Source organism: Ascidiella aspersa, chromosome 8 (assembly GCF_963924565.1).
Source record: "Ascidiella aspersa chromosome 8, kaAscAspe10.2, whole genome shotgun sequence".
NCBI classification, from domain to species: Eukaryota; Metazoa; Chordata; class Ascidiacea; order Phlebobranchia; family Ascidiidae; genus Ascidiella; species Ascidiella aspersa.
Window position 1 is genome coordinate 17,897,966 of NC_139454.1, and position 18,550 is coordinate 17,916,515.

Genomic DNA, 18,550 nt, shown 5'->3' on the forward strand with positions numbered 1-18,550 from the left:
GACAACTTGTGTTAGATGGTAAACGTACTTTTTTTTACTATTAATTAATTTCTAAAATGTCCTACTTTTAGATAAAATTTGACGCTTTCGGTCGCGGAAAGTTGAAATATTTTAACTTTGACGCTTTCGGTTAGAAGCGAGGAAGTTTGCCGTTAACGCTGGCAACGCGTTATGTGTGAACTGGACGACGTTAGCCGTTAGACGCCAGACGCTTGACGCTTGCCGTTAACGCGTCTAGTGTGAACCAGCCTTTAGGCTTTTTACATATGTTTGTTGGTTGTTCACCCTTTTAAAAATTAATTCACCCTTTGGGTGTAACATTTAACAGTTTAAGAAACACTGTAATACTTTATGTTAAATTTGTTCATTTGTTTTATTACTGAATCAATTTACCTAGCGGATTTGTCAGTAATGTCTTGTCTTCATTTCGCAACTAATATTTTAAACTGCTTTGTATAACAAGCGTATAGCGGTTGCCATTGTATATATTATATTTTTATTCAAAGAATTTCGATGATGATGCTTCAGCATTGACTTCTTTGGTCAATGCTGTTCCTCATCCTTCTGGAATTTCTCCACCTGAGGTAAGTTGATTACTTTTGTAATCGTTTATCTAATTCTGAAAGCGCAAAAGTCCAGCCTTGCAATTTACTGCGGCTGATTTTTCTATTTGCTGGTCACTAAGTAAAATTGCGTCCTATTGATTGCCTCAACCTAAACCCGCGGCCTATTTTAAGAAACACCTTTTCGTAAATTTTCGCTTTTAACAGAATTCTGATGATGACGCTTCGGCGTCGACCACCTCGGTCGATGCTGTTGCTCATTCATCTGAAATCTCGTCTCCCGAGATAAGCCGATTTGTTTGTGTTAACATACTAAGGTAATGGTGGACTAATTTTTGCACAATATATTGAAAATGTTAGACAAAGCCCTGTCATTGACTACAACCAATTTAAAACTTTGCTTTATGCCAACTTAATTTGCATAGGGCCTACTTTAGTGGCTGCAGCAGACTTGCTTTGTGGTTAATTGTAAACGCCCGTTCGTAATTTTTCGAGACACAGTTAAAACTGCTTTGTATTATGGGGGTTACGGTTTCCAATAAATATTCCGTCTGTTTTTCAAACAGAATTCCGATGAAGACGCTTCAGCATTGACCTCCTCGGTCGATGCTGTTGCTCAATCATCTGGAATCTCCTATCGCGAGGTAAGCCGAGTTTTTGTTGGTGTTTATACTAACAATAAAAAAGATCAAGTATATTTTTGATAATTTTTTATTAAATATAGCGCAAGAAGCTCAGTCTCGTTATTGACTTTAACCAATTTGTATTTTTGCTGGTTACTAATGCAATTGCATAAAGTTGCCTCTCTGGTGGCCCTTGCAAAAAAAATATTTTCGCGATTTCACAGGCCAAAGTTAAAACTGCTTTGTATTAGGCAGGTATAAGGTTCCACTATACATATATTCCGTTTTTTTAATAGAAACCTGGTAATGACGCTTCAGCATTGACTCCCTCGGTCGATGCTGTTGCTCATTTATCTGGAGTCTCGCCTCCCGAGGTAAGCCGACCCTATAGTTGTATTAAAAGTAAACTAAGGTAGTCGTAGCCTACTTTTTGCTAACAAAACTTAAACTGTTACACAAATGCCCAGCACTGTAACTATACATTTGTTATTTTGTTAGTTTTAAATTAAACCTAAATTGCTTGTTTCAGTGGTAGCATTAGATTCTCCTCGTGTTTATTCGTTAATGTTTTTTCATAATTTCTCGAGACAGAGTTTGCCCTGCCTTGTATAAAGATACGTGACCGTTTATGTATCGTTTATTTCAAACAGAAACCTGGTGATAACGCTTCAGCATTGACCACCTCGGTCTATGCTGTTGCACGTTCTCCTGGAATCTCGTATTCAGAGGTGAGCGGAGTGTACAGTTGTATAAACAGGAAATTAATGTCATCGTTGCCTTCGTTTTATTCAAAATGTTATACAAAGCGCTGTCATTGACTACAACCAATTTAAAACTTTGCTTTATGCCAACTTAATTTGCATAGGGCCTACTTTAGTGGCTGTAGCAGACTTGCCTTGTGGTTAATGGTAAACGCCCGTTCGTGATTTTTCGAGACACAGTTAAAACTGCTTTGTATTATGGGGGGTTACGGTTTCCAATAAATATTCCGTTTGTTTTTCAAACAGAATTCCGATGAAGACGCTTCAGCATTGACCTCCTCGGTCGATGCTGTTGCCCAATCATCTGGAATCTCCTATCGCGAGGTAAGCCGAGTTTTTGTTGGTGTTTATATTAAAAATAAAAAAGATCAAGTATATTTTTGCTAATTTTTTATTAAATATAGCGCAAGAAGCTCAGTCTTGTTATTGACTTTAACCAATTTGTATTTTTGCTGGTTACTAATGCAATTGAATAAAGTTGCCTCTGTAAAAAAACATTTTCGCGATTTCACAGGCCAAAGTTAAAACTGCTTTGTATTAGGCAGGTGTAAGGTTCCACTATAAATATATTCCGTTTTTTTAATAGAAACCTGGTAATGACGCTTCAGCATTGACTCCCTCGGTCGATGCTGTTGCTCATTTATCTGGAGTCTCGTCTCCCGAGGTAAGCTGACCCTATAGTTGTATTAGAAGTAAACTAAGGTAGTCGTAGCCTACTTTTTGCTAACAAAACTTAAACTGTTGCACAAGTGCCCAGCACTGTAACTATACATTTGTTATTTTGTTAGTTTTAAATTCAACCTAAATTACTTGTTTCAGTTGATAGCATTAGATTCGCCTTGTGTTTATTCGTTAATGTTTTTTCATAATTTCTCGAGACAGAGTTTGCCCTGCCTTGTATAAAGATACGTGACCGTTTATGTATCGTTTATTTCAAACAGAAACCTGGTGATAACGCTTCAGCATTGACCACCTCGGTCGATGCTGTTGCACGTTCTCCTGGAATCTCTAATCGAGAGGTGAGCTGAGTGTACAGTTGTATAAACAGGAAATTAATGTCATCGTTGCCTTCTTTTTATTCAAAATGTTATACAAAGCGCTGTCATTGACTACAACCAATTTAAAACTTTGTTTTATGCCAACTTAATTTGCATAGGGCCTACTTTAGTGGCTGTAGCAGACTTGCCTTGTGGTTAATTGTAAACGCCCGTTCGCGATTTTTCGAGACACAGTTAAAACTGCTTTGTATTATGGGGGGATACGGTTTCCAATAAACATTCCGTTTGTTTTTCAAACAGAATTCCGATGAAGACGCTTCAGCATTGACCTCCTCGGTCGATGCTGTTGCTCAATCATCTGGAATCTCCTATCGCGAGGTAAGCCGAGTTTTTATTGGTGTTTATACTAACAATGAAAAAGATCAAGTATATTTTTGCTATTTTTTTTATTAAATATAACGCAAGAAGCTCAGTCTTGTTATTGACTTTAACCAATTTGTATTTTTGCGCGGTACTAATGCAAGTTGCCTCTCTGGTGGCCCTTGTAAAAAAACATTTTCGCGGTTTCACAGGCCAAAGTTAAAACTGCTTTGTATTAGGCAGGTATAAGGTTCCACTATAAATATATTCCGTTTTTTTAATAGAAACCTGGTAATGACGCTTCAGCATTGACTCCCTCGGTCGATGCTGTTGCTCATTTATCTGGAGTCTCGCCTCCCGAGGTAAGCTGACCCTATAGTTGTATTAAAAGTAAACTAAGGTAGTCGTAGCCTACTTTTTGCTAACAAAACTTAAACTGTTACACAAGTGCCCAGCACTGTAACTATACATTTGTTATTTTGTTAGTTTTAAATTCAACCTAAATTGCTTGTTTCAGTATAGTAGCATTAGATTCGCCTCGTGTTTATTCGTTAATGTTTTTTCATAATTTCTCGAGACAGAGTTTGCCCTGCCTTGTATAAAGATACGTGACCGTTTATGTATCGTTTATTTCAAACAGAAACCTGGTGATAACGCTTCAGCATTGACCACCTCGGTCGATGCTGTTGCACGTTCTCCTGGAGTCTCGAATCCAGAGGTGAGCTGAGTCTACAGTTGTATAAACAGGAAATTAATGTCATCGTTGCCTTCTTTTTACAAAAAATTTCAACGTGTTTCACAAAACGCCCAACCTTGAGATTTATTCCAGTTAATTTGTAACTGGTTACTAAAGTTGCGTCAAGCTATGATTGTCTTAACCTGATTCGTGGTTGATTTTAAATAACGCCGTTATGTAATTTTGCAAGCGAGGATTTGAACTTCAAGGTTTTGTGGCGGAAACGCAAATGCTATTTATGTTACATTTTATTTCAAACAGAATCCTGGTGATGGCGCTTCAGCATTGACTTCCTCGGTTGATGCTGATGCCCATCTTTCTGGAGTCTCGCATCGTGAGGTGAGCCGCGTTTTTTTTGTTAAGCTTTTTGGTTAATTTGCTGGTTAACAGTCCTTCCTGGTGTCTTATGTATAAATAAGGTTTGTTTAATATTATGCGACCAACATTATAACCTGCATTGTGTAATATAACGTAATATAATAAGATGACCACGTGCAACTTACATCCTAAGCTAAAACTGGAACTTTTAGTGTTTCAGCGAACTTCGCGATTCTTTTTACTTTCGGCACAAAAATGGAAACAATTGGGCAAAATTTAAAGCAACTATAGGAGCTTAAAGCATATTTCTTTGTTAAAATTTTAGGGATTTTTAACCAGTTTGATTGATGTTCTTACTTGTCAAAAATAGTTTTAGGTTTCTCAAAATTTAGATTAAACTTTATTATGCTTTGATTAGAGTTGCACAAGCTCCAAACAAAAGCTAACAAATAGTCAAAATTATAATTTCACGCTACAGTTCAACTGTAGCGATAAGCATTAGAAATATTCGAAATATATCAAAATTGCTGTGGTTTTGCATGTCATAAAACAACCATGGGTATTTCCACTTGTCATTTAGCTAATTACCAACTTTATTGTTGGATTCAGTGGTTGTTTCAGACTTGTCTCGCCGTTTATTGTAAGCCACTTTTCGTGATTTTTCGAGCTACGTTTAAAACTGATATAACGTGCGTTTGGAATTCTACTCTATTTTACGCTTGTTTTTTAGCAGAATCCCGATGATGACGCTTCAGCGTTGACTACCTCAGTTGACGCTGTTGTCAATTCCTCTGGAATCTCGCCTCCCGAGGTAAGCTGATTACATTTTTTGTTGCAGTTGTCTACAACAATTTGTAAGTTTGTTAGTTACCGATTATATTTTCTTGCATTAGTGGTTGTATTAGTCTTGTCTATCAGTTTATTGTAAACGTATTTTTTCGTGATTTCTCGAGCTACAGTGCGAACGGTAAGGCATAAGGGGCGTGGCGGATACTATATTTACATAGAACGTATTTTGAACTTAATCCTGGAAAAACTTCTAAGAGTTTTACGCCCCTCCGTTTTAGAAGCGCTGGTGTTACCTACCTAACAACTCAACGGCACTTTTTTATTGTGGCACGCCAAACAAGTTTACAAATTCGGCACCCCACACATAAAAAAAACTCGAAAACGATAATAAAAATAAGGCTATCCAACGAGGCAGTTAAAAGCTAAAAACACATTTTACTGTGAAAAAAAGTTGTGGTTTGAACCTGTTTCTTTAATGGTTTTATTTGTGAAAAACGTTAGTCGGCATTCTAAAAATTAACATTCAAATTCGTGATGCTGTGGTTTGATTTGCACAAGCTGCAACAAAAGGAAAGCACATGGTTGTACATTTACTAAAAGTAGTTGTTGCAAAAAGTATTGAACACAATAGAAATATTTTAAAATTGGCATTATTTTAACCGTCATAAAACGGTTATTGGCGGTTCTCCTTTCCATTTTTCGATTTACCAACCTAAGTTGCCTCCTTAAGTGGTGTTTATTCTTCTACCTCGTCTCGCGATTTATTATAATTAACGCCGTTCAGTGTTTTTGCAAACACAGTTAGAACTGCTTTACATAACGTGCTTTTGTCAACAGAAATCTGGTAATGTCGCTTCTGCATTGACTTCCTCGGTCGAAGCTGCTGCACATTCTACTGGAATCTCGTCTCCCGAGGTAAGCTGGCCCTATAGTTGTATTAACAGTAAACTTAGGTAGTCGTAAGCCCACGTTTTGTAAAATAAATTTAAAATGTTCACAAAATCCAAGCCTTGTACTACGACTACAACCAATTTGTAAAATTAGTTGTTCCCAACTTCGTTTGCTACGTTCAGTAGTTGTATCAGACTTGCCTCGCAGTTTATTGTATACTTATTTTTCTTATTTACCCAGCCACGGTTAAAACAGGTTTGCATAATGGACGCTGCGTTTACCATTATATATAAAGTACGCTTATTATCAACAGAAACCCAATGATGACGCTTCTGCATTGACTCCCTCAGTTGATGCTGTTGGTTATTGTTGTGGACTCTCGTCTCCCGAGGTAAACTGTTTGTTGTATTAAAAGCAAACTATAAGTTAGTCGTGGCCTACTTTTAACAAAATAAATTCAAAATGCTTCATGAAGGCCCAGCTTTGTAATTAACTACAACCAATTTGTAAATTTGTTTGTTACCAACTTTATTTCATTGCTTCAGTATTTGTACCAGACTTACTTTGCAATTTATTGTAAACATCTTTCGTGATTTCTCAAGGCACAGTTAAAACCACTTCATATATTGTGCGTGTCGGTTACCGCTAAACATATAAAGTTTATTTTCAACAGAATTCTGATGATGACGCTTTGGCGTTGACTCTTCCGGTCGATGCTGCTGTCCATTCTTCTGATTTCTCGTATTCCGAGGTCAGTGGAATTGGTTACCAACTTAATTTGCTTGCTTCAGTGGTTGCCTTAAACTTTTATTGCTAATATCTTCTAACATCTTATCGCGATTTCTAGAACTACAGTTTAAACTGCTTTTAATAACGTGCGTTGCTGTTACAACTGTAGCATTTATCTAAGAATATTACCCTATTGTGCCTAATTTGACGTCACTATGCACGTGACCGATGCCTACTGACGCGTAACCAATAGCTGAACGGCATTATCGGATTTTCAAAATTGATTCTACTTTATAAGGCTTGAATCTCCGCGTTACCATATCGTGTCTACTAAGATTTGTAAATATGTACTTAACGAGCAACATCAACTGATTGAAGTGACTCTGCCTTTAAGACGTTAAGGACAGGTAATTTAGCGGTCTGTTCTTCGGAGTCAGTCTTGACTAGGAACGTGTAAGAGATCATAGGTAGCCGTAGGCTCTCGCATTAAGAGCCAGCGCCTCCTAACCCATAACTACACCCCTCCATCGCTAAAACTACAGTAATCGTTTATTTCAAATAGACTTCCGAAGATGACTCTTCAGCGTTTACTCCCCGTGTCGATGCTGGTGCCCATTCCCCTGAAGTCTCGTCTCCCGAGGTAACTGGTTACCTTTTACTTTAAATTATTTTTCGCCAATTAAGTAGTTCTAATCGTAATCCAATTTACAAAAGCTGGAAGACTGTGGTTCTAATTTAATTTATAAAAGATGAACATATCCATTTGTCCGTGTCTGGGCAGCATTTGCCCTAAAATAGATTGCATCATAAAAACTCTAAATTGTTTAAGAATGTGGTGAAGGATTAGTTTACCCCTATTAACAATTACTGAAACAATTAATATGCATCACGCACTGTTTGCCGACTGTGTCGCCAAGAAAACAGACATTTACACATTGCGTACTTCGTATGCCTCCGACTGCGACAGTCCTACTAAAATACTGGCACTGTTTCTCACATATTTTATTGTCGCGCTCTAAGTAAGTCAACATAAATATTCAAATAGTCCAACCCTCTATGGTACGTATAGGTGACTTTAAAATGTTTATATGATTATAATTTGTGCGACATTTGGTGATCTTGTTTTTGTATTAAACCTCGTGAAAACAGGAACACTTCCTTTCACTATCCTAAAAAATAAATGATTTATTTGCAAGCCAAGTCACTATTGTTGTTACTGCCAGTTTCGGAGTGTGTAACCCTATACTTGCGTATTGTTTTTACTTCTAATTAAATGATTTTTTAGAAAAACCTATGTTATATTTAAAACCTTGGTTTTAGCCCCTTACGATTGGCCAAAATGTTACCGAATCGTCCGCCTTAAACCTCACTAAGAAAACACCAAGAAGTGTTGGTCACGGAGTTGCTGGCTTTGATAAAGCAATGGAGCCATCCATCAAAATTGGGACAAATTCCAACCCCCATGTAAGTAACGTCCAAATTTTATTTGGCCGTTGCAGCAAATCTTTACTCTGTTTTGCATTGCTTACCCTTGTTTTTAATTTACGATTATAATAATGCTTGTTGCCCTTTCTTTATATTTCAAAAGCAACGTAAACTCATGTTCCATGTACTGATTATTTATGTGAAACATCTTTAAACAGCATATTAGTTTACTATTACAATTAAAACAACTTTATTGTAGATAACTGGGGACGTTTTGGACTCTGACGATGTGCAACGCAATGCCATACCTGTACCCGACAATGCATTGCCAACTTTTTTCAATTATATCTTTGGAAGCATTACACCAGATAAGGTTTATATGTCAATTGCAGATAAAATTACAATTTATTTAAGATTGCGTGATTTAAATGTATAATTTCATTCGAGAAATAATTATTGTCTGTCGTTTCATGTTAAGATGCGCCTATATATTTGTTTTTAATTTTAACTAAGTTTTGTTTAGCAACGTCCGTTTGGCAAGAATTTCAATTCGGAGGTTACTGCTGGTTTTAAAGGACATGATCCTCGGCCCCCAAGAATCAAAACTCCAGCTGAGCATGGCTTCAAGGTAAACTTTAATGTAGTCAAACCTATGTGTATAACAAGTAGGCCTTGTATGTTTTATTTCAAGGTATCCCATGGGGCCTTTAATGTCTCAATCCCATAGTATGCTCATGTGTTTGTTGTTTGCAGGCCCAAACGCATTGTTCATCATACACTGGCGGCCCCGAAAACCCCATGTTGAAACCGATGGACTTTCCAGGAAATGGCTTGCACAGTGTTTTCGGGCAGAAGCCACCGAAGCATGCAAACCAGGTATTAAAAATTTATATGTATAGTAAAATTTTCTGTGGTTGCCTATGTATCACACTACGTTTGGTGGACTGTTTAGCAAAACGATTGAACGTTTTATTAAAGACCAAGGCTTTCTTAAGTTTTAATTATGTTCTACCTTTAAATTAAAACGGAATAAATTATATTTTTCAGTGTCTCGCAAGTGGTGCGAATTTTGTACAATCTACTGCCAACTACCTTATTGACGAGCACACGAGCACTGTAAATCCCATGGCAGATCAAATTGACATAAGCATGAGACCTTTTGCAAGCGGAGTAATCAACAAATATGCCCAGGTAAGTCGTCCGGAATAGGCTGTTGGTTACGTAATACAATTTGCGCGCTGACTGTCGTTGAATACTATATATACGTGTTGCTATATCACAGGGCAATTTGCTGAATGCCTCAAGCTTATTGACTCGCAATGGAACTTTGAAGCCGATCGGGGTAAGTTAAATTTTTCTCGCATTAATGTTGTGAGTTCATCAGCAAACAAAGTATAGAATTGCATGTGAATACTGTTAATTGCAGTATAAAAAAATACTATTTTTACCTGCGTTAATCAAGGTCTTGTCAACTAACTTTTTTGTATGACTGCCGGCGTTTTATTTTCCCCACTCCGAACCCATGGATACAATAAACCTCCAGTATACAGCTTTGTTTAAAAAATGCCCTCCCTCCCTTGTTAAGCTTTAGCTATCACTTTTTGTAATACGAAATATTTTATTTAGTTTCCTCATAAGGACCCTATAGGTTCTTATAACAAGTACGTTGGTCGCGGAAACCTGTGTGGTGAAGCTAATCTTGTTGGCGCCAGTAAGGTCCCAATACCTCTGCCATCATCCGGACAGTTTCCACCAAACGATAATCCAAATGTAAGTTAACAATTCTGACGTATCCTTACTATATTTTGATAACGCTTGTTTTCCTTCAGGGTAAATACTTGGGTTCAATGCGCGATGTTGTACCTGACGCGCCGCCCAGCACCCCTTCTGGTAAACAGCAGGCACAAAACGCGTCCAAGGCTGAGCCCTTTCCATCACCTTCTTCATCTATTGTAGGACTTCCCACAATCGTTTAGTTATAATCATATCACAACAATACTAAGACGAGTTTTTTTACAGTTGCAGCAAAAACAGCAAAGCTCGACTGCGGCAGAAATTTCAAAACAAAAAGCGATTATAAAAAATCAGATAAACATGTCGGTTGCTTTGACACATGAACGTGTACATGGTCCAGGATCGATAAATCAGGTACAAATAGGATGTTATTTTTTCTCTAACTCTTAAATTTGCTATATATATATATATATATATATATATATATATTACTTTTATAAAAACAGCAACCGAAAATTTAACCTTTTTTATTTTTTAAGATGGTTAACGCAAATCAGGCCGCTGTTCTACATGAATTTCAGACTTTGCAAAGGGATCTTGGTGATGTCTACCGGCAATTAGAATGGCAGGATGAACAGAGAGACAGATTTATTGTAGCACAGGTGATGGAACAGGTGAGGTATAACTCTTTGTTTGAGGTAACATTGGTACAAAGTAGGAAATTCACCTGAAAATATATTCCTAACGATAACATGTTACTCTATTAACGAAGAATAATTAAATCTTCATGTAAGTTCCCTGAAAGTATGGGATGACCGATACACAGGTGTTAAACATGTGCGGAAGATATGTGTAAAGATTGATGCAATATTAACTTGATGCAAATATTAACAGTGTGAATTTCTTTACAGGCTTATGGACGCGACGCGGGCGAAACGAGCTCCGGTCCGAAATACCTCGTAACATCCCAACCACCAATGCCACCTTATAAGGCTGGTAAAGTCTCAACAGTGCCAACCCTTCCAAAAAGCATTGACTGTCACCGTCAACCGAATGCTGCCCACTTAACTGAAATGGCAATGGCAAAGGACAAAAAGAGAATTTCAAACAAATCGTCAACTACGCTTCAGAAATCGAAAGTGAAAACAAACGTCGATATGGTGAGTTAGCTGTTTTATTAGTTTGTAATTTTTTCATAAATTTATAATAAATTTTCAGCAATACACCGAATGGCTTCTAAAGTCTCAAAGACCAATTAATATACCAAAATATAGCCGGCCTAATTAAGATATCGTGCGAGCAAGCAAGGGTTAAAAATTCTACCTTCTGGTGACGTTCAGTCCTACCGGGGCCTCGTTCTACCGATAGAGATACGTATAAGAGAGCTGGTACAGAAACTTCCATTGCACCGCAGCCTGAGGATTCCTTTCCGTGAATACAACCTATATGGGGGAGATCATCAGCCGTATCAGCAAATAATCCGTACTTTACATACTTTTTGTCTAGTATGATCTTGCCCTACAAAACTACTGACCAACGAAAAGGCGCACTTTACTTGTATTAACTCCATAGTATTTACTCAATATGGATACTGTATGTGGCTAAGTTTTTTAAATGACATATGCTTCTTTTTTCAGGCTCTGACGTCATCCTCCTCCGAGGAGAAAGTGGAGAACAAAAATTGCACAAGGGTAAAAAGTTTAGGTTATTTAAATATTTTAAGAACTCTTCTTTTTTCCTGGTTAAGATTTATTTATTACAACTAAATACGGACGCATTTTTATTTTTTACCTGGTTACAAATCCACACATACTGCCTTTAGCATAAATTTCAACTTATACCACCGAGAAACATGTTCTTAATCGTTCCTCTGAATAAAAATATCTTCTAAAGAATAGCAAGCTAATTGTTAAACAGGCAATCTTATTGCAAAAATAATAAATCAGATCCCTGTAGCTATATAACCTACAATTAAACTCTAAAACGAGTTTATTTCTGTTCAAACGTCAAATCAAAGATGGTCGAAATCTTTTTTTTTGCAATATATTTGTTTATTGGTATTTAGAAAATACCAAGCGGCAAAGATTTCCTTCAATCTTCTATTAAGTACCTTGGACAAGAAGACCCAAATCTTATGAAACCTAAATTTGCTTGTGGAACTGATTCAATGAATAACGCACCAGTCAGCACATATCTTCTGAGTAGCAGTTCCGCTGAGGAACATACTGACATCGCTGCTGTAATGGTAAGGGCCTCTAAATTTATTGTATCATTTACTTTAAATCGTAATGTCTTAACTATATTCAATGTACCTCTTTGTTAGAAAACAAATTGAATTGTCATTATTAACAATAAATAGCCCTTAAACTTTTGTTCCTAGAAACTGATCAAAAATCTTCCGTCTAATCATGAACAAGACAGCCAGTATTCAAGTCTGTCAACTGATTATGGCACAAATCAACCTCACACTGAGGTCAGACAAACTGACATCAAAAAAGTTTCCGAAATCTCTCAGGTTGGTACATTTATTAACATTTAGTAAAACAAATGTTCAACATTCGTACGTATTAATCAAAACTAATGCCGTGTTTAGAATTGCGACAGCATGGCAAGCAATCAACAAAAATCTGCAAAGCTGTCTTTTGAAGAAAAGGTCTCAGAAATGTCTACTCTCCCCAAAGCCCTTAGTGGTCACGTTGAGCCAGTTGCTGCAGGCAGCAACTTGGAAGAAATCGAATCTAAATCGACAGCAAATTCAAGCGACAAACGCGAGACAACCACCAAAGAAAATGCTCTTCAAAGGGCTAAGACAAAAAAGAAAACGCCTAATTTGGTGAGTCTGGTACATACCTTGAAACCTAATGTTGTTTTCCAATTTTTATTATTGTCGTGTATTTTTTTGTTTACTTTTATCTTGATTGGTGTAGTATAAGCACAACGTTTTAAGATCTTCTGTTTTTTGTTTTAGTCAACAGAAAACGCATCTGAGAAAAAAGATTTCAAAAAAATGACCAAAAAGGTTTTGTACAGATTCAGTAGGCCGTTTACTAAGTAGTCAAAATGTGTAATTTATTATTTAATTATAAACTACAGGGAAAATCGAAAAACCGTCGAGATGCTGACTACGCTAAACGCAAAGCAACTTTAAAGAAGGAGCTGACCGACAGTTCTGTAAAAAACTTGACTAACGAAAAGCTTTCAAAACAAGACCCGGATGTTCGGTTGCTGAGTCTAACACGGAAAGTAGACGATGATTCTCAGACTGAAACCGACTCCGAAACCGGACAAAAGGACGTTAGCACAGTGGTAAGGATAAGTTTGGTTATGTTAAAGATAAATTTATTTTCATGAAGTAAGACAGCTGTGTTTTGCTATAATATTTTCGAAGTACATGCTTCAATTGGCTAATCTCCAGGAATCAAAAGTCACCAAAAAAGAAACGCAAATTTCTACTAAAAAGTCACAAGAGCAACGAGATATTTCGCAAAGAAAGGCGACCCTTTCCAACAATGTAAACAAAAACACAGCAGAACATGTTAACACTGGAAAGAAAAATGTTGACGCTACTGAGATCAAAATGAACAATAAACGAAAGATTATGAAAAAGCACGCAGCCCAACAGGCAAAGCAAACAACTAAACTAAATGCGGTAAGCCGGGGATCGTGCTAATTATGTATATCGGATATAAACGTTTGTCGTTCAAAGGCGGTTTTTGAAGTATTTATTTTACGTTTTAGCCACAACAGGAAAGCGCTTCTGTGTCAGCAGCGGAGAAGATTCCAGGCAAGAAGGTAAAATCTGTGATTATCAGTAATAATTTAAATTGTTGATTCGCTTTCTAATTTAACTAAATGTTTTTCGTGCAAGCTTACTCGTTTGTACTGTTTTCAATATATATACACAAATGCAGAAACTTTGGTAATTTCACATATAGCGTGTTATGGCACACACTTTTAACTTCGAATATTACGCTTATTTTATTTATGTTTTCAGCTGTATAGATTCTAGACAAATTGGTATTTTTTCCTAATGTCCTTATATTAAATCTTTAGATGTTTGGTAATCTCCTATCTGACGAACGGATTGTGACACCTATACCACCCGAAAGTCCTGTTGAACAAAAAAATCCTTATCACGACGGATGCTCCACTACAAAAGTATTCACTCGTTTACTAATCAGACCTATACCTTAATAATAATTAGAGAGACTATATGTTCTGTATTTGATAGCAAAACCACAGTAACCTAAGTTTATACAATTTTTTTGAGTTTTAGTATTGTAATATGCTTATTTAGTTATTTTTAGCAGTAGGCCAATAGGATTAGTATTTCTCTTGGTTCCAGGGCCTGGTTGAGTTAACGCCAAGAGACAGTGAAAGTGAATCGATTGAGGAAGAGATTGTACAACCGAACAAACAGCAAATCGTAAAAGCAGCGGAAAAGCTTTCACCGAAGAAAGAAAAACCTACTAAAGCTGGAAAAACAGGAAAGCCTTCTGTAACTGCAAGGGAGAAAAATACCAAAACGTCAAAACTTCCCCGTTCAAAACCGATAGCTCGTGCGGTAAGTTGGCCTTTTAATAAAATTGCTGCAAAATATCAGCTATCTAATAAATGATCTTTATCTAGGTACCGACTTCCGCTAAGAAAGTCGGAGGTGGTGCAAAAGTTGCCCAAAAGAAAACTGTCAATCCCAAGACCAGCACTGTTAATAAAAAGGTTAGGGTGCAATGTTATGTTTTGCCTGTGGTAACCAGCTTTAAATAATGGGGATTTAGTTCTAAAGACACTGATTTAGTAACAGCCTTTAGTATCTATAAAACATCGATTTTATTTGCAGAAAAAGACACCGCACCTCCCATACGATTTTAATCGTATCGAGAAGATTTTGACTGATTTAAAGGTATTATAAAGTTTTCCTGTTATTGGTTAGTCTGCAGTCATTTTAGTGCTGGCGATAACTTTAAGTCTAATGCTATAACGGTTGATTGTAATAAGGGATTAAACAACCATTTACATGTATTTTGTAAGGCTTCAACATTGTTATTTTATATATTTGTTTTGTCATGACGAATCTCTATTAAGCAACTTTTTTAAATTTGTTATTTTATTTTTAGGTTACCAACAAATACACACAGGTTCGTATCAAGCTATTTTACTTAACCAATTTTTAAAATTAACGTATTATTAAGTTTTAACTCCTTATTAATCATCTTAGATTTGGCTTAAGAAAGTCGGATTTGTAATGAACTTGGAGAAAAACGTATCTTTGCACGTAAGTAGCCTGCATTATTTTACATATTAGTTTAATCTAAAAAGAAAGGCTTATATCCATTTTTTGTGTAGACTTTTCTAAACAGTAAACTCAAGGCAGGAACGAAAAAGGTGATTCTCGCCAAACTCGAGGTAATGTTTTATTCACTGGTTTCTTTCCGAAATTACTTCAATGTAAAATTAAAACCACGTTTTTTGTTTTCAGATTGAAGATGACTTGACGACAAAGGTTTGAATCATCATTATGTTATATAAAAACACAGATCTAATAAAATAATGTAAAAATAATGAAAAATAAAAATAAATGGTAGACTGAGTTTCATTAACTGCAGATAATTATACCGTATTTTTGTTTTCAGGTTTCCAAGAAGCAAACCAAAAAAGTAAGTTATAATTCAATGTTTTGTAGCACATCGGTGATTTTAAAAGGCTTAACAAATTCAGTCGGCCTCAACAGGATTTTCGTGCGAGTATAAGCTATAAAAGCCTAAAATAATATTTAGGCCCACTGATGTCGGTCAGCCTTTCAAAATACACCCGGTGTACCATTAAAGGATAAGTTACATATATGTACAATAAAGGGAAGGGTGAATCAATCAATAATTTCTTTTTTATTTCAGGGTTCCACAAAGAAAAAAACAAAGATAAATTTTGAAAACGCAGTGCTCGAATACAGATTCGATGACGAATCCTCGATAAACGTAAGTCGGCTATTATGCGTATTCATGTTATTTGGTGTAATTTTTGTTGTCCATTAATTGCTCTATTTGTATCTCATAAATTTCAGGATATGCACTTTGACGAAATCGTTGAGAAAAGTCAATGTCAGTCCAAGGCTAAACAAGTATGTATATTACGTTTACATATAAGATATAATTTATTTTAGTTAAGTCTACAACCAATGTATTTTGCTTAGGTATGGAAACATGCCAAGAAACGGCAATTGCAGTTGGTAAGAATTTCTCAAAAGTTAAACACTTGTTGTTGTTTTCACTCCACGGAGATGAACTTGTTTCTTATATTTTTGTTGTAATATATATACCATGTCCAATCTAACTTATAATATTTTGCCAAAAACTAAATTTGGATATGGTTGTATGTCGGGATTTGTTTTTTACGTGCTTTAGACGAATGCTCGAGCCATACTTGCCAGTGCGTATGAGCACCCTGAACAAACAAAGAATGACAAAGACAGTTCATCAGAAACATCCGACGAAGAGGAGCCTATTGAAGAACAGATTGAATGTGTTTCCACTGATTCTGCTTCAAGTGATTGTGCCTTTAAAATATCTTCTACTGAGTCCGTAAGTCCTCCTTCATCCCCAACCGAATCTACAACAAACGATCAGTACGAAGATGACTTTGAATTTTGCTCCGACGAGGATGAAGAAATCGAAGAAGCGAAGACCTTTGATCGCGAAAAACCACTTACCTATTTTCCAGCAATGCAAACGGCTACCAGTCGCCCATTCGGAAGCATCGCTACCGACAAATCAAACAAAAGGACAGTGACATTTGCTCCGAAAAATATCGTTTTCAAGCCCAAACGATCCATTTCTACGTCGCCACCTTCTACACCACCCACTGCTTCGCCCACCACATCACCCACTGCCCCGCCCAATACTCCGCCAACCACATCACCAACTATCGCGCTGGCTTCCGCATTACCTGATAGCGATGTGTTAGCAACGCAATCAAATGCTACTGCTGTTGTTTCAACGGTATCCAATGCTGTTACCTGCCCAACGGTTTCCAATGCCGTTTCCTTTCCCACGGTATCCAACACTACGCCTCTTGCCTCTAAGCCATCAGCTACTACTACTACTACTACGTCACAAGTTCCTATGATAGCAATGGACGAAAACAAGAAGTCCGCTCTCACCGAGTCCACACCTATTGTTTTGACGCACACTAAGGAAGAGATTAAGAAAATGTGGGACGACTTTCTTCCCGAACCACCAAAAGCCCCAACTCCTCCTCCGAAACTCGATATTCCTAAACAATCTTCCGAGAGCTTCACAGATCCAAAACCTCTTTCTGAAAACGACGAAGAAGAGGAAGTTGACAGTGAGACGGCGAGGGAAAATGCTGAGCTCGATAAAGCGTTATTTGAACTCGCGAAATTTGAAAGAGAGAAATTTGTAGTCTTCATCGCTTTGATCGAACTAAAGGGCAAACAACGATCTCCAGAAGAACTAACAATGCTATATGAAATAATAAACGACCCGGAAAAAGCCAAAGTTTTGATGCAAGCAAGGGTAAGATTACATGCTTTATGTGCCATTTTATTTTGACAAAAGTCTCAACTGGTCAAAGACATGATAATAAGTGATTTAAGAAGAGTAAGACAATAAACAATTAAATTATTATCAAGAAACGCGTAAGGCCCTGTATATTATTTAAATAGGTATTAAATATTTAACACTAAAATATTCTATTTTTGAGATAACATTGTACATAAAATTTGAAAGTATTGTCACAGACCAATCGTTACTTGTTACATTTGCAGAAAGAGTTTGAGAGGACAGGAGACGCTTTTCAAGCCGTGAGTTATCTATTACTTAATTAACTTATTTCTAAATCTAACTCAGGTGATTTCATTCTATCAAACTTTTAGCATTGTTTCACAAAATGTTGGACTTAATTACATATCTTACTGTGCATATAGCTGCAGCCTTTTAATGGAAAATATCATCGTAAGTTGGTCCCTCATCACAAACTAACCAAATATCTAGCTTTAACTCAGTGACTTGGTAGAAGAAAATACTTAATTATATTTATTAAATATTAAATATGTGTTTGCTAATTTCAGGCTCAGCCGTTTTGGCAATTCTGCTCAGAGAATGTCCTTAAGCCAGAAGTGGTATGTTTGTTAAGTTTATATTTATTTGTGTTTGCAAAATCTAACAATATGACTGATTTTTGTTACTTTATCGTGATAATTAAGTGCCTTCAATGAAAATTACTGACCTTCGCTATCACTAGTTACAGCAAATATAAGCAAAGTGTCTGATGTGTGTGTTTATCAAGTCAGAATAGACAGTCAAAGGGTTGATTAGGGGATTAGCAGTATAAGAAACACGAGATACAACTCAAGAGAGGGTAAACCAGTATAGAAACAAAAATATAGTTGTAAAGTGGGAACTTGCCTACAAAAACAAAACGATTTAAGGTAGAAGCGCCTGGACTATGCGTTAGGTTACATATAGTTGTATTAAAAAAGATTTCGCTAAAATCGGACATGATAGACAAGTACCAAATTTATTTTAGAAGACTTCCTGCACCGGAGATAAGAAATTAGTCGAAACAAAAAACTCTATTGAAAATACACCTTCCATGGAAGAAGCCA

General features: G+C 36.6%; 1 protein-coding gene across 1 annotated transcript; it reads left to right on the forward strand.

Moving 5' to 3' along the window:
* Positions 1-171: 171 nt before the first annotated feature.
* Positions 172-18,214, forward strand: LOC146136633 (uncharacterized). The gene is made up of 51 exons (XM_083396226.1): positions 172-189; positions 507-584; positions 1,130-1,207; positions 1,483-1,560; positions 1,837-1,914; positions 2,194-2,271; positions 2,534-2,611; positions 2,889-2,966; positions 3,246-3,323; positions 3,590-3,667; positions 3,946-4,023; positions 4,303-4,380; positions 5,090-5,170; positions 5,986-6,063; positions 6,353-6,430; positions 6,713-6,790; positions 7,331-7,408; positions 8,089-8,232; positions 8,453-8,566; positions 8,717-8,821; positions 8,947-9,069; positions 9,241-9,384; positions 9,476-9,535; positions 9,820-9,963; positions 10,023-10,145; positions 10,213-10,341; positions 10,467-10,601; positions 10,839-11,087; positions 11,565-11,618; positions 11,993-12,172; positions 12,308-12,442; positions 12,521-12,760; positions 12,896-12,946; positions 13,021-13,233; positions 13,343-13,576; positions 13,666-13,719; positions 13,981-14,085; positions 14,273-14,491; positions 14,557-14,646; positions 14,768-14,830; positions 15,045-15,065; positions 15,146-15,202; positions 15,274-15,333; positions 15,407-15,430; positions 15,561-15,584; positions 15,822-15,902; positions 15,989-16,045; positions 16,118-16,153; positions 16,329-17,459; positions 17,711-17,746; positions 18,014-18,214. Exons 1-51 carry the CDS (start codon positions 172-174, stop codon positions 18,158-18,160), a joined length of 6,051 nt encoding a protein of 2,016 aa, XP_083252352.1. The 3' UTR covers positions 18,161-18,214.
* Positions 18,215-18,550: the final 336 nt, after the last annotated feature.

What these genes read in the sequence shown, in the direction of transcription:
- LOC146136633 (XM_083396226.1), top strand. An exon ending in CAAAACCGATAGCTCGTGCG is followed by an intron (nt 14,492 to 14,556) that starts GTAAGTTGGCCT and finishes ATCTTTATCTAG; the next exon opens with GTACCGACTTCCGCTAAGAA. An exon ending in CCAAGAAGCAAACCAAAAAA is followed by an intron (nt 15,585 to 15,821) that starts GTAAGTTATAAT and finishes TTTTTATTTCAG; the next exon opens with GGTTCCACAAAGAAAAAAAC.